Here is a 25,386-nt window from a genome sequence, read left to right on the forward strand (position 1 = left end):
AAATGGAACTTAGACAACAGGATGAATTAGCCTTGATGTGGTGGGAAAAGTCTATCATTTTATACCCACAGGCCATATTGCTAAATTGCTAGCCTGTTAAATACAAGAGGGACAAGGACTGGTGCCAGGGCTGTGAGGAAGTGTCAGAGAATGGTTTGCATCCACAAATCTCAGTGGTTTGCTGGAAGGCATGGGGAGCACTGCTAGATCATATCTTTCAGTATATATCTTCATGCAAAAGGAACCCGGCTCACCTGCTCCAAGATTGTTTGTAATGCACACAAAAGATTAGTTTGTGAGGAAAGTTTGATAAATGGGATTGGGAGATTTCCTTTAACAGTATAGTCCTGATCCAAACAAAAATATTAATGAAAACACACCTGGGCAGTCCAGTATTACTTCTTTGTCCTGTGCACTATTTTCTGAACTTTTATTCTCAGTATTATGTGCTTTCTGGTTCTTTACTCTTCCTGGTTTCTGGTTTATACTTTTCTTCTTCTGAACTTCCTCTGAGTTCAGTCGATCCAGGCTCAGATCACTTCCCAGCTCATCCTCATCTGTCCTTGGTTAACAGCCACATTTCTTCTGTATCTCCTGCCATCCTCCTAACTTGGCTTTGTCTATTCTACATCACTTCTTTTACTCACATTTCCTGTAACCTCATTTTTCACAGATGAATGAGATTAATTCTTTTGCTCTGAGGAACTGAGGACTAGATTCTGCACTAGAACTATTGCAGCTGAGGAATTATTTTCACCAGGTGAGTGAAAATAGACAAGTTCTCTTCTCACCTTTTGCATAGTTACACTTGTGTGGGGGTCTTCTGAGCAAAAGCTTGTATCTATCTCTGGAAAAAAAAAAAAAGTGTTTAAAAGGACCTGTTCCAAAATACCTGTGAAGTGCATTGGTATTTTTCATATTCTGTGACTTGTATCTAATTGAAAATAGCTTTTATATTCTGACACTGAAAACTGGCAGTGAGGAAGCAGATACTAACCATATATATATATATATATATATATATATGTCATAATTATAGACCTCAGCTAGCAAGAGGTCCTACAAATGTTCTGTATTTGCACATCAATCATCATAATGCCTGTTAAAATAATTGAAATGGTATATCTACCAAAAACCTTCTTTGCCCAAATTAAATATCCTATAAAATTATATTGTTTTCATATTTTCACAACATTTCAAATCTTGCAATGCAGAAACTGCTCTGAAACCAATTGCTAAGGTTGTGGAGGCATATAATAATCCCAGAAATAAAAGCAATACGGTTTGATTTTTTTTTCATAAATTATAATTTTCTGCTTTATAAAAAAAGATAAATGTTCTTGTTTACCTCTTTGAATCAGTTTGCATTTGTTTTATAATTTTCTAATTCCTTCCTGAGGAAAAAAATTACAATCTTAATAAATGTCAAGTTGGATGACACTCCACCCCATCAAGAAGGAGAAAAATGCTATTATGCCTTAGATTTGTTTTTTTAACAACTGCAAAAGAAAACAATACAGCAAGTAACAATTAGTCATCTGCTTCAGACCTAAAGCAACTGTTCCTGTGAAGTTAAAAGGGACAGTGCCATCTTACCTACTCATAAAGGTATCATTTGGAAAATGTGAAAGAATTTACTTACAGTGATAAGGATCAGTAAGAATTTGACAGTTGTAAAAAGCTGTATGCTCAAATACGTTGTCTCTCAAACAACTTTACTGTCTTCTTCAGGCAATCATTGGGATGACTAAAATGTGTTGATTTTCCTGTTGTTAATTACTCTATTTTTAAGGAAAGCAGTGATGACAGTAAAACTCTACAAGTTCAAATGTGTAAACCCCCCAACTCTGCAAAAAGGCTTAAAACCAAATAATTCCAGGTGACAAATAAAGATGAGATCAGATCTGGAGTTCAAAATAGAGAATTATGGTCAGTTTACTACAAATGCACAGATCTGTGCTTTTTAGTGTTTATCTGTTCCTCCAGGATTACCTGCAGTCTCCAAATTATTAAGTGTAGCTTGTCAGATTCATAAGGATTTTTGGAAATTGCTGAAGTGCTTCTAAACTGCAGTGATCTTATTAACAGAAATTATCTGCATTTCTGTTTTGTGGCTGGGTTTATCTCTCACATGGTACTTACTGAACAGATTTTTCCATTTCTTATTGGTCATCTATTAGTAAACTGCTGAGTGCCAAGGAAGTTTGTAAACTTGCTCTGCAGAGCTTGGTGTAGTCACTGAGATATTATCACCACACTGAGGAGGTATTTTTTGTTTTCAATCCATGTTAGTCCCTAGTTATATGGCAGCCTTCTGGAGGAAGAAACAGTTCTTCACAGGAAAATTCATTACACATTAAGATCTGGATGATGTGTTGGTAGCAGGAGCTGAAGAAAACCAGGTTCCTAATATAGGTCTCAGCTGTCCAAAGTTCCAGCAACTTATATCTTCATTTTTCTTTAGCTGTGTGCTGCAGGTCTGAGAGCTGTTGGCAGTTGTTCCATGTGTCCTTGGCATATGTTACTTCTCATCTCACAAACTCAGCAAGAAAAAATAAGTAACTTCACACTTATTTATTGAAGTAGCAATTTATAGAGCTGTTGCAAACAAAACACCACATCCTATCTATGCGCATGTACACCTGATAATTTATCCTAGTGCCTCCATCAAAACTCTCTTATTGTTAAGTGTCTGATTTGAAGATATAATGACACATCTGCAGTTAGATCACAAGATTCAAGCAACACTGAGTACTACTTCTGTTACACGTGCTGGAGCTTTAATTTTTGGTAATGAAATTTTTATTTGATTAATTTTTAATCACATTCTTACTGGTTTTCTGCTAAATTAATGGTGCAAATTAATGGTGCAGAATCTACAGTCTGGGGAATAGCATAGAAATTTTTTTCATAAGCCCATTATAATGGCGGAGAGAGAGGCATTCAAGCCTCACAAATCAACTCAGCAAGTGACTGTTGTTCCATCTTCAGCAACTCCCTCACTGACCATTGCTCCTTGAGTGCCTCCATTGCCTATTTGCAGCTGACGTCCCTACAGAAAACTGAGTAAGGAGTTTGGCTGGTGTTCCCTGAGTACTAGGGAAAGCTGGCAACACATTGCTCTTCTTCCTTTACTTCTGCCTGACTATCCTTCACTGAGAAGAGAAAAGAATGCCAGTAATAAGCAAACAGTTCCTGTTCCTTGTTTCTTGGTCCCAGCTCCAGCTTATAGGGACCTCTAACATATATCAGCTGTCAGTGATTTTTGAGGGCTCAAGGGCCAGTGGTTACTGGAACACAGCATATTCCAGGGACCTTCCCTCTCCATGCCTCCCCACCAAGAAAGTGAGGAAAAAACCAGATTTGGATCATAAGCCCTTTGTTGGCCTCTACATGCAAGATGGTTCTCCAGGCAGGACCTGTGCCTGGCTTGTACCGTCATTATTGCCTATTTATTGAGTCTGGCACTTTGCCTTTCTTGGAATAAAATGAGTTGAATGTTTCTTTTGTCATTCCCTGACACAAGTGCACATTTTATTTTACTGTATTATCTACCGTGGCAGCACTGTTGTCTGGCTAAAGTAGGACATCTTGGGACCTAATTTTATACTTCTCAATACCCAAATGAGCACTGTAGATTATGTTCAACATATCTAAATCCATATGGTATAGCATTATGATACAATATCTCTATTCAAAGTCCCATTATAATCTCATTATCTGCAGTGATTTCATTTGACTAGTCCCTGTAAAAATGTATCCTTTGAGATGCTTGTCCTTTTTTTCTGTTGGCATTTCACACAGAAGCAATCCATCACATTATTTTAAGGTCATATCACATCATATCATATTTCTTCCTGTCAAATTCATTTAGAAACAATTTGCATTCAATTCCTATTTATTTTAAACAATTCTTCCTGCAGTTTTTTTTGCTTATAGGCATTCTTGAAAGCACAAACTCCATTAAAAATATTTTTGCAATATCATCTTCATTTCCTGAAATCCACAAATTCTACTCTAGCTTCTGAAGTGAGATATCCAGTGAGTGAAGTGTACTAACCACTCATGCAGCTGCTCTCTATCGACCTGCAAATTGTTGTCTTTACAAAATAACCACCAGTGCAAGGTACTAGAGCGTGATCCTCAGTATTGGCAGTTTCTATGAATTTTACCTTAGGTCTTGCTTACCTTTGACATGATGTAATGAAATTTTGATGCATGAAAACGTAACTGTATTTATTTCCCCAGATATGTGAAACAAGACCCCACCAAGTGGAAGGCAGTGTACCATGAGTTCTTGTCATACAAGGCTAACTGTGCCAGTCCCATCTTAGTTTGCACTCATGGGAGAATCAGGAAATATGAATGGCTTAGAAAGGTTTTTATGTTTTGATGGTACAGTGTAATTAGCCGTATCTAAACAAGAAGTAAGAACAATGACCTTTCAGGGTTTGAGAAATCTTGCTGTGGAATAGAATGACAGACTAATTTAATTTATCCTTGATTAAAGATCAATATAGAAAAGAGACAAATGCCAGCAGTGAATAATAACAATAATATAAACTGCAGAGTAACAGGAGAGCCTGGCTCCAAGCTGACACTTCCCACTAAGACATACACTTATGTCCTGCTAAGACATACGCTACGTCAAACCAAAGCTGTTGGGCTGGCACAAAGTGCAGACAGCCATAGAGATTGATGCATTTCAAGGATGATGAGTACTGTCATGTAAATACTCCTTCAGTGGAACTTTTTTAACACTAAAAGCAGCAAGGAAAATGTCAGGTGAAAAATGCTCTCCCACAGTCATACAGTACAGAATGGAACAAATCTGGGGCCAAACTTAACTGTTGTGACAGAAAAAAAAACACATAGAAACATATCTGTACCTCTCGGGGAAGTATCTGATGAAATAGTGATAAAAGATATGAGACAACACGAAATGAGTGAGGGCTGTGAGTTAGGTACAGCAAAAAACATGACATCAGACATCAAAAGCTGAAAAAAGAGAAAGTGGTCTCCAGAAATGCAATATTTTTAAAATAAAACATAGATAAAATTCACTATATTTTTGTGCCATATCTTTGGCTGTTGGAGACAAGTATAACTCTGCTGTCTAGTCTAAGTCAAAGTCAATATATGCCAGTATCTGGCTTTTACCTTTGATTTAAACCTGGACTCTTGGGAATGGCACCACTCTGAAGCATCTGGATAACCTATAATCCCTGATAAAAGGCAGTAGAGGAAGAACTTTTTATGCTTTCAGTACTTGAGGGTCTTCATGTAGGAGGAAAAACAAAAAGATGTTATCTATTTAATTTTTCACTTACATAAGTGGATATTCCAGAAATGACTAGAACTGGCTGAAAATGTTTTGGTATTCTTTGTGGGGAAGGGGTGGAAAATGAAGTTGGGAAAATGCAGGTATTGCAAACATTTGTCAAATTTGAAAAAATGGAATGTACTTAATTTATTACATGCTTATTTTACATTTGAATTGTTGGAGTGTAATGCATATGCTCCTTAATTACCACTATGTCTCAGGGGAGCTGCAGTTCACTTGATTTATGATAAAATTCTTTCTCTGGTCTGGACTTTGCGACTGGATTGTGTCTATGTCATCCCTGAGTGATCTGGGTTTCTTTACCACAGTAAAATTAGGATAAAGTTGTCTGGTGGGCTATAAAAGACTGAGAAAGCATAACTTCCTTAAAACAAAATTTTAGAAGACACAGTGAAGACCTTGGTGGCCACAGTGGAACATCAAACAAAATGGTTTGAATCAAAACTTCATCCCAAAGTGAAATGTTATTTATTATGCTACAGCTCAAACAAGATGTTTAGACATTTCCAAACCCCTTCCTTATTTTTCATTTGCATTAATGAAAGGTTAATATCTTGCTTTTCAGGCTAATTTGAGGTGCTGAGAAGCATTTTAACATATTATGATATTAAATACATAATATCATAATTTCTAGTGGGATGAAAATCCCAGTTTTTACCAGCTGCTAATGGCCTCTGGAGAGATTCAGGCTGATGAGGTTTGTGATGTCAAACAGCTGTAGATGAAAATACGAGAAACAGTTGACAATAATTAAATAATACAAATGTAAAACTACAAATCTGAGACAAGCACATAGTTGTCATGGTATTATTTCATATGATTTTTATGTGATATTAAATACCATTAAATTTTCATACTCTTAGCAAAGTCAAAATAGGAATATACTAATCTGCAGATTTATATTTCAGACAGTAAAGAAATAAAGCAACACAATATTTAGTTAGCATGAACAAACTTCTGAAGCTTTTCTTTTTTTTTTAATGTGAAATTGATTAACTGAAAAGAAGGTCATTTACTGAGTTCACCCAGCAAATTAAGGTGAACAATTCACAGAAATGACACAATTGTAACCCTTTTTCTTGTGTATGAAGAGCAAGCTGTGGAATTTTGAAGTGTACCTGTAATTAAACATATTTGCTGAACAATTCTAAATCTGCAGTTTATTTGCAAAAGCTTTACATACAAATTCAATATTCAAAATTCAAGCTGCTTGATTAGGTCAGTAGGCACATAAAATGTTTCTGTCTCAGAAGCTTGATTCTTCATATCAAAAATCTGATACGAATCATTCAGAATTTGCTTTTTGCAAATACTCTTCAATAGGATGCTCAAAATTCATCAAACATTATTGTTAGTACCTCTATTTAGCAGAATCATATAATAAAATTAAAGAATGGTTTGGGTTGGAAGGGACCTTAAAGATCATCTAGTTCCAACCCCCCTGCCATAGGCAGGGACACCTTCCACTAGACCAGGTTGCTCAAAGCCCCATCCAACCTGGCCTGAACACTTCCAGGGATGGGGCATCCACAACTTCTCTGGGCAACCTGTGCCAGTGCCCCACCACCGTCATAGTGAAGAACTTCTTCCTTATAGCTAATCTAAATCTACACTCTCAGTTTAAAGCCATTATCCCTTGTCCTATCACTACATGCCCTTGTAAAATGTCCCTCTCCAGTTTCCTTGTAGGCCCCCTTCAGGTACTGGAAGGCTGCTATAAGGTGTCCCTGGAGCCTTCTCTTCTCCAGGCTGAACAACCCAAACTCTTTTAGCCTGTCTTCATAGGAGAGGTGCTTCAGCCCTCTGATCATCTTCATGGCCCTCCTCTGGACTCGCTCCAACAGGTCCACGTCCTTCTTTTGTTGGAGGCCCCAGAGCTGAATGTAGTAGTCCAGATGGGATCTCACGAGAATAATTACAGAAAGCAAACAATAACCAGCTCAAATTACTAAAATGTTTATGTACCTTTCCAGTGAAAGGAAGCCTGGTTGATAAATGGAATTTAACAGCATAAAAGAACAAACTATATTTACTTACTCAGCTTTTGAAGGAAGAATGATATTAACATACCTGCAATATATGTAAATCCCTTAAATACATATGAGTAACTTATATTGCTACTCCTACATATTTTTTGCTAACGAAACTCATTGTTTATCTAAATTTTAAATATAAAATGAAAGTATATTTACTTGTGGAGGCTGGATGTATTAGATTTATCTGAATTATTTTGATCCCTAATTTGGAAGATACATTTTTCAGCTGCTAAACTATACACTAATATGGAAAGCTGCTTACTTAAGCTTTTTTTTCAGTGCTACAGAAAATACTAACAGAACAATTAAACCATTGCTTCAATGGGAGTTGCAGTGCATACAGGTAATAAATATATGGAGCTTATTCTCTTATATCTTTATTGTCTGAGTTTCTTTCCTTTTACTGGCAGGCTTATAGAAGTACAAAAGCCATGAAAACTCAACACTAACTTAAAAGTGCAACCTGTTACTTTAATATTTTTGTACTGTGTATCAAGGCATTGTTTACATTAGATAATGAAATGGAGATGGGGCAGAAAACACACCTCTGAAAGACTTTCTATACAAAAGGATGAACACGTAGTTCTTTGCACAAAGCATAGAAAATACTGTGATATTTTATTATTAAAAATGCTGCTGAAAAGTTTATACATATGTGTCCAGCCATATATATCTTCTATCATTACTTAAGGCAAAAAACCAAAATTGCAAAACAATAACAGAAGAAACCATTAAACCCTGCGTGCCTCTTAAGGTCAAGAATATAAGCCTGGGAAAGTACTTTTGTTTTTCTTTTACAGTTTGCAAAGTATATTTTGATATAATTGTTATAGAATTCTATGAAGACCCTATAAATCTCTTCCCTCTATAAATCATACATCAGTCCAGATGTATCAAATTATTAAATCAACTTGATTGTAATTACTTTTAAAAGCTAAAATCATTCACTTACAGGAACTTTTTTTTTTTTACCCAAATGTCACAAGCCTGACACAGTACTGTACATATTGCTAGCAGAAGACAATTGGAAGTACTAAACAAATACTGTAATTCACATTACAAACATACCGAACTGATTATGATGCCAAGCATCATTACCTTTTTTTTTTACTTTTTTCTTTTTTTCTTTTTTTTTTTTTTTCCCTACCTTTTTTAAGAGTTATGAACTGCTGCATCTCAGCTGAGGCATTACATAGGTGGTGGAAATGGCCTGGTATAGAGTCAGCATTAATTAACATTATGTGATGGATCAGTGAAAAAAAAACAGTTTTCCATTTGTTACTGGTTGTACTTTGGGGTTCTTGCTTCATCACATTCCAACCTGAGCATCCAGGTCTTGTTTATAGCACATTTATTACAGATAAAGGATTATATTAGCCACATGTTGCATTTTTATCATGTCATTAACTTTCTTATTATTTCTTTCCTTCAGAATCTGTTTTACTGTCTGCTACAACGAGGAGTTGTACAGATGACTAGACCTCAGTGATTCACCTTATCTTTGATTTTATTTGTAGGGGTGACTATTCCAAGATATTTTCTTAGGAAACAAAAAGCATAGAAAGCAAGAAGAGGTACAAGGCATCTTGTGTTAGATACTTATGGGACATATGATATTGATGCAGCTCAGTTGTGAATTAATGATAGAAAATACATCTGGGATAATCATGTCCAAATGCAGACCAATTTGTTCAAATATCTTTGGTTACTAACTCTCGATGATGGAGTAACTTTCAAAGACAAAATATAAAGCAATCTTCATCTGCAATAACTTATTTCTAGCTTTTCACATTCAAATCAGTTGTTTGAATCAAACTGCTAAGTTCCTTTGTTTGATAGCTCTGCTTGGCCCCTGGTTTCCTAGTGAAGGAAGGGCAGAAGGGAATAATCAGCTAAGAATTTTGCTCTTCCTGAGAGTGATGCTCTCTGGGATTTTCTGTTTTATTCAGTTGCGGAACAGCTGACGATATCTCTGCTTCCCTCTTCGTAATGCTCACTGACTACGGGACTGCTGTGTAATAAATCAGCAAAAAAAGTATTTTCTGACAGGTATGCTCTCAAGTACAAAACAGGATACTGGGCAGAGAAGTTCTTTACACACTGATCATTTCTGAACACTTTAAAAAACAGCCAGCCAACCAACCCACCATTTCCCCACTTTCAAATTGTGGTTTTATTTCTTTTAGCAAAGCTAAGAAGGTGCTTTCTCAGCTGAGATTCTGCGGCAAATGCTGGTGAGTATAGAGCTAGTTTTCCTCAGAAAAGGCTGACCAAAACACAGGCTTTCTTTGCTTTTCTCAGGGCACAAAACTCTTCCTAATGTGTCACAATAACCAAGAACTACAAACTGGACTCTAAATATATATTATTGGATGTTTCTTGGTTCAGTTCAACAAGCTTAAAATAATAATTATTTTCTTTTGTGTTTTTTTTTCTCCATTTTCCAATCCATTGCTGTGTTGCAATTTAATAAAGGCTAACACAAAATTAAATTATAGAAAAAAAAGTTTCAGAAAAGAACAACAATCTCCTATGAATACTTTAACATGCACTAGTGTAACCTGTAAGAGAAAATATGCAGGTCACACAGACAGCTGTATCCTCTGCATGACACCATGGCCTCATATAAATGAAACATGTTAGAAAAAACTCATGGTTTTTGTTTACCACTAGTAATTAAGAAGAAACTCCTCCTTTGAGCTTGGAGGAAACAGAGGTGATATGACTAATGTATATACACATAGGTCACAACTGAATGCACAATCTTTCTAAAAGCTCTTTTCAAACTGAAAACATCAATAAAAGCTTTTTTTTTTTGTTTTTAAACTCACAGCTATGTACATTTTTACAAAGTTTCTTTAAATATAGTTCAGGCTGGCAAGTCATCTCTTTGCACAGAACTATACGTATTTTACTGCATAGTCAGTCCTCCTCTTTTTTTTTTTTTCATTTTTGTTTTTAATAATAAAATTCTATTTCCCCCATCTGGATTACAGCTTCATATGTTGGGTAAAAGCCCATGGTGATGTCTTTAACAAGGGCCATTCATGGTATGGCACATAAAGATTTTTTTTTATTATTTTATTTATTAAAAAAAAAAAAAACAAACCAAAACAAAACACCTGTACAGTCACTGGCTCTGTGTTCCAGAAGACTCTGCTTTGCTTGTTACACTCAAAACACCATTTTAAGTGACTTCTTCTGGCCTCAACTTTCAATCAAAGTGGCTGAGATCTTAAAGCAGTATCATAACAGCAATATACACTTTTCACATTTCACAGGGTTTGTAGTCGATCTTTAACATCAGAGAGTTTCTGTGGGAAGGATCAGTAAGAAAATAATGACTGTCCTTCTCTTTTACTTGTTTTTACTTTAGATTTTGGCAAGGTGTTCAATGGATGGTATTACAACTTTATCCTCTTTTTTTTTTGTGTATTTTTTCTTTCTTCCAAGTGGCTTGTGAGGGTAGAGGGGGAAGGGTTGAGCTATACCCTAGTAGTCGAATGTCCATGGGGCAAATTTGTACTGTTTTGTCCTCCACTGAAGGTGTTGAAGGTATGCAAAGGCTGCATTCCTGTTAATGTATTTGGAATCATGGTTATGGTGTTGGGTGTCATTAGTGGGATGTCATCCGGTGACCTTCTCAAAGTAAGCGTGTAGTCAGGTGGACAGGTTAGTCTTAGTGTGTCATGGGCCTGCAGTGATTCACACTCATGGTCATGTTCTAGCTGTTTCATCTGCAATGACATAATCTCTTCGTTCTGTATGTGTGCGATATCATTGGTTGTGTTTCTCTGGGGGCTAGGGCGCCTGTGAGTCTCATGACGCCTCTTGTCTTTCTTGTAATATAATGCAGCAAAAGCTAAAATATTGAGGAACAGCAAGGACGCCCCCACAGCAATGGTGACGCTCAGCTCCGTGGAGTAATCTCTCTTGTTTTCTATCAGAACTGTCGTATCCTCTGGAGCTGTTTTATGGGTGTCTTTTGAATGTTTGGGATTGTTGGCAGGTGTCATTGCTGGGCGTTTGGTGGCTGGCCACAATTTACCAGGAGAACGTCTTGTCACATAAGGAAATGATGTCATGTCAGGAGGGGGGACTTTAGTTGTTGTGGAAACGTACTGAAATATTTCATTCAGGTTGTGAAGGTGTGGTACAAGCTCCAACCAGAAAGCAACTTTTGTTGCTCGGTAGTGATCACGAACTCGGGGTTTCAGGCCAATATGCAGATAAAGCTGGTCTTTAGGATTGTATTTGGACCAGGCCACTTCTTCAAAGCGGTTGGGTTTTGTGTGGATGAACTTTGTGTCCTGTGGAACAGGCTGGTTTGGATCTCTACAAAAATAAAAACAGGCAATATTATAGTCATTAAAAAAAACAAAAACAAAAGCAAAAAACCAAAAAACTCTCCATGTTTTAGTTAATAGTTTATCCGACAATTAACATAACCTAAAAACAGAAGTTAAAAAACCCTCCCAAACGTAACAACAGATGTTAATAAATAAATGAAACAAAAATTACTGTAAAAACTGCTGTAAGTAGCAAATATGGGTATCTAATCCCTATGGCAATGTTGGCAGTCCATGTGACCATAAGAATTTATACTGGTTTTGTATATCATATAAAAAACTTCAAAACATGAAGTAGTAGGGCTAATACATGTAACTGGGAACTATTTCTCTTTGTGTTCCTTTACTGAGCTGTTAGTCCCCCTTCGTTCAGATATCTACTATAGGGAAAGGCCTCTGAAGTCTTTGTATGTCGCAAATCTTTCCATCATTTGCATTTGGAGATTACTATTTGAAAGTTCCATGTGCTCATTGCTACTAAATAACTATGTTGAATGGCCATAGGACAGTGAGCCTTAATTCTGTCCCAGTTTGTAGGGATGAGAAATATATTAGCTGAGATCAACAAGTTTTATAATAGTTCAGTAGTAGTAGAGATAAGAGCAGGACACTACTCAGAGATAATTTCAAAATTGGTAACCCAAATATTTAATGGAAATTATGCTTTTCCCATCTTTTCTTTTTTCTTTTCTTCTTATAGGTTCAGAATAAAGACAAACCAATGGCACAAAAAGCATGTAAATGTGGCTAATGTCTGTGTATCCTTATAATTTTTTTACACCTTCCTCTTGGCATGAAAAAAATACAGAAATTTAAAATTACTAATACCGAGTTTAATATTCTGAGTTTGAATCTTGTTTTGCAGCAAAGCATATTTTCTGGGACTTTGTGCTATATTATACTGAGAGTACATGATTCATTTTCTCTGCATTACTCTGAGAATTTCCCATTCCCATATGCATTAATTTATCTTCTGTGAAAATCATTCTAATATTTTCCTTTTCTTTGAATATACTATTATGTAATGCCACAGGAATACCAAGACCCACTGGTACAGATTTTAAAGCATTTTTAGTTTTTTTCTTTTTCCATTTTCAAGAGCTCATGAACATGATTGCCTAGTTTAGCATTCCTTTGCTGTTCATAAAGAGCTATTCCTTAGTTCTTAAACCAGACTGGTAATTTGACTTTAATAATCTCATGATTCCGGTATTCATCTGTTTACCTGAAAGAATTTATCTTACCTTTTTTTGAGTGAAAGGAAGAATTCTTCTTCTATATAATTTTGGTACTTTGGTTTACTTATGCTTGTAGTTTTAGGTGTTTGAGGTTTTTTTGAGTGGTTTGTTTTTTTTTTTTTTTCTATATTATACCGTATCATATCTTTTCCATCACAATAAAATATAAACCAGGGGTTCCAGAACTGTGGCTATTTCATTTATCTATCTATCTATCTATCTATCTACCTACCTATCTATCTATCTTTCATTTTATGTAATAATAGTTAGCCAATTGTGTTATTTCCAAAGAAAAAGATAATTGCTTAGTAATTCTTTATCCTAGTTGAAGCTAGAGGAGTAATATCCACTTCCAAGCAGTACAGCAGCTGATGTATGCTGCTACTTTGCGGGATTCTAGCATGCATTCAAGAAGGAAATAAAAGTATTTCTTTTGTTCTTGAAGAACAGACTGAAAGATTTGGCAAATCCAGAGGAGAAGATATTGACCCAATTCAATATATCTACTACTACAGTACTTTGGGTTTCAATACATAAATTCTAAAGCAAATTAAAAATAAGCAAGATTACCAAAATACAAAGCATTTTTCTTGTCAGAAGCTCAAAATCCTGCAAGAGTTACAGCACAAAATCCATCTTGTGTTCTCCCTACTTGCTGTTCTGACTCATAGCACAAAAGACTCTGGAAAGGGTCCTGCAGAAGACGTATAAATTAAGCTAGCTCATGTAAACAAGTTGCGCTTGATACACAGTACAGGAAATGAAGCAGCTGAGCACTCATTTCAATGAGCCAAGCTGGACATGCACGGTTTTTTTATTCTTTTTTTTTTTTTTTTTTTTAATGCCCCTATAAAAATGACAGCAGATGATGATTTTAGCAACTAAACATTTTTTAAATTGGCATTCCCTTCCCCTACAAACAGCTTACAAAACAAGTAAATACGAACCTCCCTTTCCTTTCCCTCTCCTCCATTCTCTGCCTCCATCTCTCCCTTTTAACTGTATTTAGTTAATAGCCAATTATGCTGCCGCCTCCTCCAAACACAAGAGAGAAGATTACATTACATGAAGCTAGTCTTGTATTTCAGGATTTGTTTACACTGCTGTGTGTGAGCATGAAGCTGTCCATTGAAACAAGGAACATAAAAAAAAATCAGCCAACTCTATAGACAAGTTATTTTTTTTGCTGAGGGTAACAGAACTCTACCATTGGCATGAACTGTAGGGTTGATCACTTAATAATTGAATAAATGGTCTAAATATTCTCTCTGAATTTGGAGGATAGATATTGAAATGATTTTTTTTTTTTTTCCAAAAGAAATAACTAAGTTCAGTCCTAAATAGAGGATCTAATAATGCATGCATCTTAGTTTTACAGACTAATGATAATTTACCAAAAACATTCAGTGGATATAAATAAGAGGATTTTTACTTTCTTTGGCTCTCCTCCTATGTACACTGGAGACAATTCATAAATTCAAAAGGTTACAACTTATGACATGTTAAGTCTTTTTCTTGGGAAGTTAGGCAGTTTATCATATTATGAACATTTTTCCAGTATTATAGGACGGCATAAAATATAGATGTACTTTTCTCCTATCAAATCAGCTGTTTGACAAAACTTTTGATCTGTTACTTTAACTTCAAATTTCCTTTTCCTTTTTTTTAGCTTCTCACATCACCTTTGTATTTCTGGACATTCTTGAGGCTCAAGTGTGTAATTACAGAACAAAAGGCTGCTAGGAAACCTTCCTGTAAAAACCCGCTGCAATCATGGTGATAAAAATATAATCTGAATAATATCTTTTCAGTTCCGTACTTCTTCCATTACTGGCTCTTATAGGGACTAGATAACTTGTTTTCTAGTCCTACTAGTTGGCAGGGAGGTTTTTTTTTTTTCTTCATCCTATTGCTAGAACAAAATTGATTATTATTGCCATTAATTTTGATCTCTGATTATTTATTTTCACCACCTCTAGAATTCAATTTAAACAGTTTCTCCACCAAAAACCGCCCCCATCATGAAATGCCTGAACTTGTCTTCCATATGATAGAAGAACATATGATAGTCTTTCTTGTCTTACCTAAGGTATTTTTTTTTATTAATGTGCAGAATAATCTGATTTCACTTATCACTTTTTTCCCCCACTTTCAGTCTGCACTGATTTTGCTCAATTCAACATGTTGCTGTTTACTGATTTTTTTCTCAGGTGATGTAAAGTAAATGTGTCTGCAATGGATGCTGACTGAAGAGTAACACACACTCCTGTTCACAAGGTGAATTAATAGCTGACCTGGAGGGCAAATGAGGGAACTGAGTATTTCATATCTGGTGATATTGGCATGGGAAGAATGATGGGAAATCTTAAGAAGTTTTCTCTTATCCTGAATTCTGTATAACATGTTGAAATATCATTCATCTTTTAACTACTTCTGCAACAGCATTAACTGTCACTCAGGACAGTGGAACAGTTACGTTAATGCACTTTTAAAGTGTTTTATTCTATTGTGTTGTTCTCTAACTTCATTGGGGAGAAAAATGTCTTAACAGTTACATGCTGAGTCTGTCTCCAAGACACTGATATGTCCCTTGATCATTTATTTTTTTTCAGTAGTCCTCTTTTCTCCATGTGGAGGGAAAAAAAAAAAAAAAAAAAAAAAAAAAGAGAGAGAGAGAAAAACTGTGGCATTTCTTCATGCTTCCACCGATTTTTCATGTTGTCACAATATTAATAATGGTACAGCCATTCCTGCCTGAAGCATTGGTACACAAGCATATTTTCCCTTACCTCCTTTCCTCACTTATCACCAGGTCCCACTGTTGCCATGTTCCCAGGCAACTATTATAACAACTAAGGAAAGCAAACTCTTTTGTTTGACTAACACAGATTGGCCACTGGAGACAGTTATTTCTTCAGACAAAAATATCAAGAAGAAATGCAACAGCCTCATAAAGGAGTTCACAGAGAATTGACTTGAAAACACACTTTAATCATTGTAAGTTTAATTGTGTCTTCCATTAGAAAGCCAAACTGAATATAAAACATAGACATCTTTAATAACTCAGTTAGGTTCTTGCTTCAGAATCAATGGTAGTAAAATAATTTAGGAGTATTTATCTGAATTACAAAGAAAACAAGGATACATCCTTTAGGCCTTTATCACCAATCTAGGTAGAGCTGGATGAATGGGAGCAAAACCAGAGTATTGTAACAAACTCCTCAAATGAGGGTAATTTTTAGAAACCCTCTAATTTTGAAATTTAGAATTTTATTTTAGGTAATTTAGAAATTTTAGGTAAGTTAGAAATTTTAGGTAATTTAGAAACCCTCATTAGATGCCTCTAATGAGAGCATGGCTTCAAATCTACTCTATGAAACTTCAAATCCTTCTTCACAAGAGTGTAGCTGGCAGAGTATCTGTGAAGGACTGGCACACATCCCCTCATGTTGTTCACTCTCCCCCTGCTGATATATCTGCGAAGGATGTAACATGGCCCTAACTAACAGAACATTTGAGCATATAAAATCGCCATTACAGTTAGGATAGTACTACTGGCAGCAGACTGAAGCTTTAAGTGTACCTCTTAATGAAGCTCTCACATATGATTTTGCACATAGTGGAATCAAAAAACATATTTTCATGTCATTTTTGTATCCCGAATGTAGTTTCTCATACCTACTCTGTAACAAATTGCTTTCCTATTTCTGAGGCATATTAGAAACATAGTTTTGAAAAGGCCAAAATGACTGTTAATGCAAAAAAAAAAAAAAAAAAAAAGTCATAAAGGTAGAAAATGGAGGATTAGTAAAATGCAGCTTCCAGGTATTCATTTCAAACACGGTCCTTTTGCCATGAAACTTTAATTGTCACCTTCTGTTTGCTAGCTTCAGTAACTGATTTCAAAGTAGAACACAATAAAAGCACTGTGCCTTGTGCTGTGTCTTTGACACCTGGTGATTTTACAGGATTGACCTGCCCTCCAAACCCAGCCTTGGCAGTAGGCCCATTAAACAATGTGTGTTTTTTAGCAGCAGGTGACATGTCAGTTAAAAGTCCAGCACAGTCCATCAGAACGGTGTACCACCTGAGCTGTAATTATACAATAAGAACCTGGATGCAACCTCTGTGGGAGAGTCACCAAGACTGGAAAAGTCTGAGAGGCATTAAAATTAAATAAATAAATCTGCAGTTCTAATGTTCAAGGTTCTTCTACAGGGAAACGTGGAATAATAAAATCTTGTAGTTAACAGATTTTTTCATATGTGTTGCCATGGGTACAAACACAAAGAAAGGCAAGTTCTATCAGAATAAGGATGGGAATGACCAATTAAAAAAAAAGGTGGAAAAAAAAACTCAAAACAAAGCCCCCAACAACACAGTCTTGAACGATATCAATCTTTTTGAGAGTTGGACGACCTGAGTGGGCACATGGATTCTAGATTGCATGTGGGAAGGTAGAGAGGAGAACAGTTACCCAGATATGTCCCCTGTTGCTCTAGGTTTGAGGTGCTACAACCTTCCCTTTTCCATTGGAGGCACTGAGGTGCCTGCACACAGAGGTGCAGAGCATATGTAATATTAAAATATTATTTTCTTCCAAATATTCTCTTGTACTATCCAGAACAATTAATCATTGTTCATATAAAGGAAGAAAAAAAACCAGTAATGTATCTTGGGTTGCTCTTTTTTTTTCTTTGTTAAAACTGAAATTTTACAGCCAGAGGTCATTTTTAATGACACATCTTTCAGACTATCTATAAAGGGGCAAGTTTGTAACAGAAGATATACCCCACTCCTCTCTCATCAGCAATGGTGAAGTTTCAGAAATGACTAATGGCTCTCCCAAAGCACCTGTTGTGCTTTTAGGTGTAGTACGACAATGGGTTCATAACCAGAGAACTGGGTGATGGCATGCATAGCCTGCTGAAATTAGCTTTCAAGTAGCAACAGCTGGAAAGTGCTTGCAATTATGAGTAATTCTCGCAGCTGGGGCTGTGAGAAGCTCCTGTCAGCCTCAAAAAAATTGCTTATATATGACTACAGGGAATAGTCATAAAATAATTGTAAATAATAGTGAGACTGTGGAGATCTTGTATCTCCATAATAATTACAATTATGTACATTTGTGAGGATCTGAAGTCGTCTATGTATATGTGACACTTCATCTATAAAAATAAAGACAGACTGATGGTATAATCATCTTTCTGAGTGTGCGGTACAGCCAGCGTGCGGCATTCACTGTCCATAAACTAAGCTTTCATCCTGAGGTTTGTCCATCCCAGCAATGATGACTTCTTGTTGCCAAATACATCTAAATATTCCACAGTTCATTCGCTATTGTTACAGTACTGTGGTATTTCTGCATGCAAAAGTACCTGTTTATCTAAAATGCAGTGCAACAGAAGCTTTCTTTTTGCCTTTTAAATTAACCTGAAGCATTTGGCTTTTACTCAATTTATGCTCAAGGTTTTTGTTAAGACTGCAGAATATCTCTCCCTTGAATGTCATTTGGATTCATTAAAGGCTGCAAGACCTGCCGAAGCTTCTGAGTGTTTCACACTAGGTATCTCTGAATTTTTCTTATATCGCTGCATACCATTCACTGCAGTGCAGTAAAGCTGCAGTTTCCAGAGCCCAATCCTGCCAGTAAACATTCATTGGAAAGATTTACAGCCCCTTTATGCCACAAGTATCTTTGTTTTAATTCAATACCAAAGACTCAAGGTTAACGAAAAAGCACTTGCTGCTCAAGTAAAACACTGCAGTGCTCTTTAAAGGAATGCTATAGGAAGAGGACAGAAATTATTAATAACACTCGCAGATTAAGCTGCTTTGAGGGTTCTTTCCTTGATGTTTACAACTCTATTTCAGCAAAACATTGATGTCTTTATTTTGTTTTGTAAGCAGAATTAATTTAAATTTTTAACCTTCTCAAAGCAAAATTTATATCTGAGTCTCTTCTTCATTCCAGTCAAGTACTTATTATTGCCATTATAGCCCTCAAAGGGAAAAATTTTTCCAGTGTCTGCCTTTCTGTTCCAATACCTCCCTGAGTCCCCATCCCTGTGAAGGTCGCTAAAAACAATAACTTCCTTTCTTTTGTAGCAGATAAGTGCTATCTGCCTGACAGTTCCTTCTTTAAGTAGCAGACATGTTGCTTCTGATTTTTCAGTATCTTAGTGAGCTGCCTTTTCTCTGAGACATGCTTTGTCTTAATAATTGCCCTATTTTTTAAATCAAAAATACAGTGCATTATCATTCTCACTGAGCTGCTGAAAGAAAATAGTTTGAGGGAACACACTAATTAAAAATCTATTAAATATGAATAAGCCCCAGTTACCTTCTCTCTTACGTAAATAGTGCTATAATACTGCTGCAAGATCAGGGTTTGAAGCCACTGCTATGGGATACTATTTTAGAAGTATGTTACCAACAAAAAAGAATGCTGGAGGTCAGACTTACCCAGTTTTGGCGAAGTTAGTCCAGTATGTCATAACTACTGCACTGAGCATGACATCATTCTTGGAAAAGTTGCAGTTGAACAGTTCTGTGGGGCCAATCATAGGAATCCCAAACACATAAGGGACTTCATCACCATGAGCTGAATCAGCCCAGCTGGGTTTCATTTCACTTTGGCAATGGTGATAAAATGCATAGAAATATGTCGGAGATCCATACTGAGCATGCAGGTCAGCAGTAGCAACAGCTGGAGCAACCCACTGGTGGTCTGTAAAAAGAGCGACCAGGGTCTTCCGTCTTGTTTCAGGGTTTTCTTTGTCTGCCCAGTCAGTGTACATGAATTTAATGGTCTCTCGCAGTGTATCTTTCCCTTCTGGATAACCATATAGATTGTCCACAAAATTGGAGACGGAGAAGTCAAAATCATTGGGGGAAACACCATCTTCATTGTCTACAATGCCGTCCACAAATTTTAAACCTTCCCCTTGATTCACGCCCAACATTATATCATAGTTAAGGAATTCCCCTTGCTCCATGAGAATCTGAGGGTCATCTGGAATCACATCTCCATCTATCACAGGCCCAAAGGCAATGTGGTATGTGGCTGGAGTGATGGTCTGTTGAATGAGTTCTTTGTAATTCTTATTCCGAAGACATTCAACCAAATCAGTGGTATCCAGCATGTCGCAGCCCACTTTATCTGCCAATATCCGAGTGTACTTGGCAGGCTGGTAGTTCACTGCCCAGCTGGACAGGGCTGTTCCACTCTGTATGATTGCCTTTTGGAACAAACCTGCAGGTGCAAATTGTTTAAATGCAAATCCAATTACATATTAAAAAAAAATTAAAAAAGCAACTTTCTCTAAGCAAAGAAAGCTTTGATTATACAATAACAAAAGGATGCATATACTTAAATTTCAGTTCAATTTCCATATATTCTACTCACTGCTTCCTTTTTACAGCATCTCTAATAGGCTACTAATTAAAATCTCTCTTGTTCTTGATGTTCACACACATAAAGCATGAAGGTTTCAGGTTACTGTTTCAAGAACAAAACTCATGCTTGTACTGCAGTTTTCTTGCATCTTTAATGGAAGTTCCCTGGCTTTAGCACAGTGGTAGTCCTGTAAAATTTCTTTAAAGGAGTGGCAGCTACAAGTGATCATATCCTCTTCACCAGGTAAATGATGCTTATAAATGTGCTCTTCAGTAGTTTAAAGGTCAAATGAAAATTATACACTCTCATTTCCTTCACAGAAGCCATGCATCATATAATTTAAAAAAAAACCAATTTAATAGGCTTGAGTTTTCTACTCTGACATATTTTTTTCTTTATCATCTTAATATGTGTGTGTGTGTGTTAGCCCTTGCCTATATGTTGAATTAAAATATATTTACATTTTTTGGAAGAGAGTAAGATGAGATTCAATAGTTCTTTCTGGTTGTTTCATATGTACTAATATAAACAGAGCTGAAAGACCCAGTCTAAAGAGCTTCTTTGTGCCACCATAGCACTGAAAAGCAACTGGAGCTTACTGGTGAATCTGCCCCATCTTTTTTTCCTGGTAAAATCACAAAAATGGCCTATTTTATACTTAAATTAAAATGCCTGGGCCTCTTCTGCACATGATTTCTACTGTCAAGCTCTTGAAATGTCAAAGGCAGCAAGAGCTACAAAAACATTTAAAGACCTTGAAGCATTTATGGGAAAAACTGTCTGTGGTTGATATACCTTTGTGATGATTACTTACTGCACACGCTACAAAATTTCAGTGATGTGATTAGTTAAGTTTTTCATGGTTCCATCTGCTTGATTTTGGCATGGCTTACTCAACAGTTATTCACTGCACCGTATTTGTATCAATAGACTAAACTGTCAGGCATAATTCAATGTATTTCCAAATAGGGTGTATTTACCAGCAGCCCTGCTACAAGTGCTTCCTAGGACTTAGCCTTCTGCCATAGATTTCTGTCTGGTTTTATGTGATAGAAATAGCATGGACTTATAAATACAACAGATATTTTGTTCTTGTCTTCTTTTATAAACTCTTTGTAGATTTGGTCTTATCACCAGGAATATTTATGGTTCAGTACTGGTGCTGTATATTCTTGTTTGGTATTTTGTTGTTGTTGTTGTTGGGGTTTTTTTGTTTGTTGTTTTTTCTTTTTTTTTTGTGTGTTTGGTTTTTTTTTTGTGTCTGGGTTGTTTTTTTTTGCGGGGGAGGTGTTGAGGGTAGAAATCCCACGGCTCAAACACTTACCAAAATCTTAAGAACTCTGTGTGGGATCACACAGTACTTGTGGGAAGTTAAATGCATTTTTAAATAAGGTTAAGTTACGTTATTATTAAGTAAGGAAAACATCTAAATACATGTTGGAAGTGCAGACAAGAGTGTGTAAAAAATGGAAAAGGTCATTGCCCTTTTCCATTTTAATTAGGGCAAATTCTTTGATAGAAGAGCCAGTGGAGACTGTTGATAAAGCTAGAAAAAGTACATTGCCCATGGCATTTCTTGCATGAAATTTCTGCTATAATAGCATTAAATTTTTCATATAAAAATATTTATGTTTACTAATATAAATCCAGAATACTAGCTAGTAGGTATTTTACAAAATTACAGACCTCATGTAATTCTAATTCAGCCTACCTTATATAGCCATTTTTGTTACACTATGATGTTTAAAAAAAAAAGTGCTTTGCTCAGAAGATTGTTACCTTCCGAATAGTGAGAGAGTGTCAGGAGACTGACACAGGAAGCTCCTGCCCCAGATCCAAAAATAGTAACTCTTTTCGGGTCTCCTCCGAAAGATCCAATATTTTCTTCAATCCAACGTAAAGCTTGGATTTGGTCAAGCAATCCATAATTGCCTTTTGCAGCTTGGTCCCCAGTACTTAAAAAACCTAGAAGGCAAAAAAAAAAATTTTAGTTCACCAGATACAGAGTTAGCTACAGGGTATCCACATATTCACAACACATCTTCCCATCTTTTTATCTTCTGAGCTTTTCTTTTTTCTTCTTTTTTTCAAAGGTCACAATCCTAGTTAAATGTCTCCAGTGCAGGCAGTGGAACTCATTCTGTATGCTGTTTGGTTTTGCTTTGTTTTTACCCTACTGCAGAAGTCACGTTTGTGAAAAATCATTATTTCCTTTTTGAAATAATTCTATATCAATGCAACAATACAGACTGAAGATTTTAAACATTTGATAACTGTATGTGATTAAGGTACAAAAAGCTAGGACATCATTTTTGTGCAAAGAAGCAGTGAGATACCCAGTCTTCCACTGATAATAAGGCTCTGTAACACGTTAATTTAAATGCTTCTTACTGTGGACAAAAATTGTCCTGAACTACATAGCTCTTTAAATTATTGTACTTGTGATATGGATAGACATACTCAGAAACAGAAAAAGAAGGATGAAGAAAATAGTAAAAGGAACAGGAAAAAGGCCTAGGAAAAAATTACACTCCAATTTCAGAGAGGATATTTATTAGGAAGATAGCAGGTAAATCCTCAGCAATTCAGTCCTTGTCTCAGAGATTTTGTCTGAACAAATCGGGTTTTGTGTCTTTCCTTGGAAATTGCAGGGAAAGCTGCACTGCTATTTTTTGTTCCTGTACTGTGGTTATCAGATTTTAGAAACAAAACATGACACAATTGCTGCTTGTCTTGCAACTGAGAACAAAATCACAGAAAGACTAGGACTGAGATTAATTTTGTTTTTCTGAAACCAGCTAAGGTGAAACATTTCAGTTATCCATGCTGCCTATCATTCACAGTTAAGACCTTGTGCTATGTCCAAATTACCACATCAAGCCATGTACTCACACTCCTCTTTTTAACTCCCACAGACCTTTTCCTGTCAGACAACTGGAAGTCAGAAGTCTATTAGAAATACCTTATAGCAAATGGAAGTTTTCAGATGGACGTTACTGATTTAAGCACTGCTGACAGCTGCTCATCAAGACAAAACAAAGAAATCACTTGGCTGGTGTTTCCAAGCTAATTATCAGTTCAGACAAATTTGCCAGAAGAGGGCCCCAGGACTCAGGAGATCTGTAGTCCCGGAGCAGTTTGAGATGAGACAGTCTATAATCTTGAGCCACCTTAGCCTGGTGTGACAAGACCTTCACACTCCTAGGAAGGACTACAAGGGAAGCCTGAGGTCCCTAGGGAAAACAAGGCCTTGCAGTACATTTCACTTGCTTTGGCAAAGGGGAACAGATCACTTTGCATCGGCTGTAGTTATTTTTTCAGTGATAGGCAGAATGAAAATTCACAGGGTGGAAGGGATTCACAATATGGAGGAAGCAGAAGAGAAGGAAAGGCAAGAGAAAAGAAGGAATTTTATGTCGGACATTCACACCTGTATTTCCGTAATGTTTTCTGTGGTAAAATTCCTACAAGGAGATGCAAAATCCAGCCTCAACGTTTAAAGTAAGATCATACAACGACTAAACTCTAAATATGGAATTCTATATGGCCTATATTATGGTGGCATAAATTTCTGCATGCGAGGTTAGGCATGATTGAATGGAATGTATTACCTTGCACCCAAAAGAATCTTTTTCGTATTTAATTAGTAATTATTAATAGCTATTTAATATCAGCAAGTGTCTGATGAGTCCCTGTATTCTTCACAAAGCAGTTGCTTCAGTTGCAGTAATACGAATCATATCCTTATTGCTAAATAGTATTTGATATGGTTTTCTGATAAAAAAGTCTCTAATAATGGCAAGCACAGTGGTTAGAATAGCAGTGACATCTTTTTCTCTTCTATACCAATAGGGAAAAAACAAACAAACTATTAATCCATAATTGCCTCAATTTTTTTAACAGATGTGTTTTTCTCATTTTCACATGCCTTTATTATCTTTTTAGGATTGTCAAAGAAAGAATAACACACTTGCTGGCTTTGTTGCTGCAGCTCACTGCAATGTTCTATAATATTCTATAATTAAGCCTTTATTCAATCAGAACTATGACCTCCCTGGGAGAAAGTGACTGTTGTAACCTTTAAAGCAGCACAGTAGTTAGTATTCAGAGCCTAAATACATTTTAGCTCTTCTAGCAGCATCAAGCTAAAGCTGGTTGATCTTTGTGATTTTGAATTCTTTCCAAATGTAAATGTGGAAAATCTGACTGAGTAAAACTGCTGTCAGTGAATATCTGATGTCAGACAAATGAAGATTTGTTTGTTTGTTTGTTTCCACAGTTCTCTGATGATTCTCATTAATTGCAAGAACAAATTTTCTTAATTTAAAAAATAATCATCATGGCAAAGTGTCAGGTCCACATGACATAAACTGTATTCATAAATCTGTCTTTTCTTGATGAGGATATATTTTCTTTCATGCTCTGAATACTAGATCAAAACATTTGTTCAAAGCCATTTCAAGAAATTCAGGCAGGGAGTAAGTATTTGTCCAGAAATACACAACATTAAGAAATTTCTTTTTTTTTTTTTTTTTCCTGGGACCACTGTGAAGATTTCAGAACAGCATCTTCATGTGTCACTCTAAAATCCTGAACAAACAAGAATGCAGCTTTTTTTCTGAGATGGAGATTTATACTCTGTCCCTTTTATGTATATGTTTTTAAGTGCAGTTAAGAATATTTCTTATTTTACAGTTTGGCATGATTTGAAGGGCATTCTGTGATCTGAAAATCCTTAGGTTGGATTTGACAGAACCTTTGACAGAACCTGGAAATTCTTGTCACTAACCTAATGCAACAGAGGAAGGAATGGCAATAGTTGAATATGGAAAACAAAGACTTTTTTTTTTTCCCCCACATAATGATATGGAAAGGCATTAACAGTAATATTCAGTTCTTGACTTCACAAATCTATCTTTCCTTAAATAATGATCTGGAAGAGTGACAACATGGCTCTCCCACTGCAAAATGCCATGGACAGCAACAGCTGAAAAACAGGAATGTGAGTGCATCCCATTTG

The 25,386-nt window shown here is 36.1% G+C and overlaps 1 protein-coding gene across 3 annotated transcripts in view; it reads right to left on the reverse strand.

Moving 5' to 3' along the window:
• Window positions 1-10,865: 10,865 nt before the first annotated feature.
• The window catches only part of NLGN4X (neuroligin 4 X-linked), a gene marked incomplete at both ends in the record, with an annotated part of 126,573 nt that continues 112,052 nt past the window's right edge, over window positions 10,866-25,386 (reverse strand). For all 3 annotated transcript variants that reach the window (XM_082334065.1, XM_082334064.1, XM_082334066.1), the window contains 3 exons: window positions 10,866-11,715; window positions 19,433-20,222; window positions 22,146-22,331. In XM_082334065.1, coding sequence (XP_082190191.1) covers window positions 10,866-11,715; window positions 19,433-20,222; window positions 22,146-22,331 — 1,826 coding nt within the window. The remainder of the gene's footprint in view (window positions 11,716-19,432; window positions 20,223-22,145; window positions 22,332-25,386) is intronic.

This window comes from Platalea leucorodia (genome assembly GCF_965183815.1).
Source record: "Platalea leucorodia genome assembly, chromosome: 2".
Lineage (NCBI taxonomy): Eukaryota > Metazoa > Chordata > Aves > Pelecaniformes > Threskiornithidae > Platalea > Platalea leucorodia.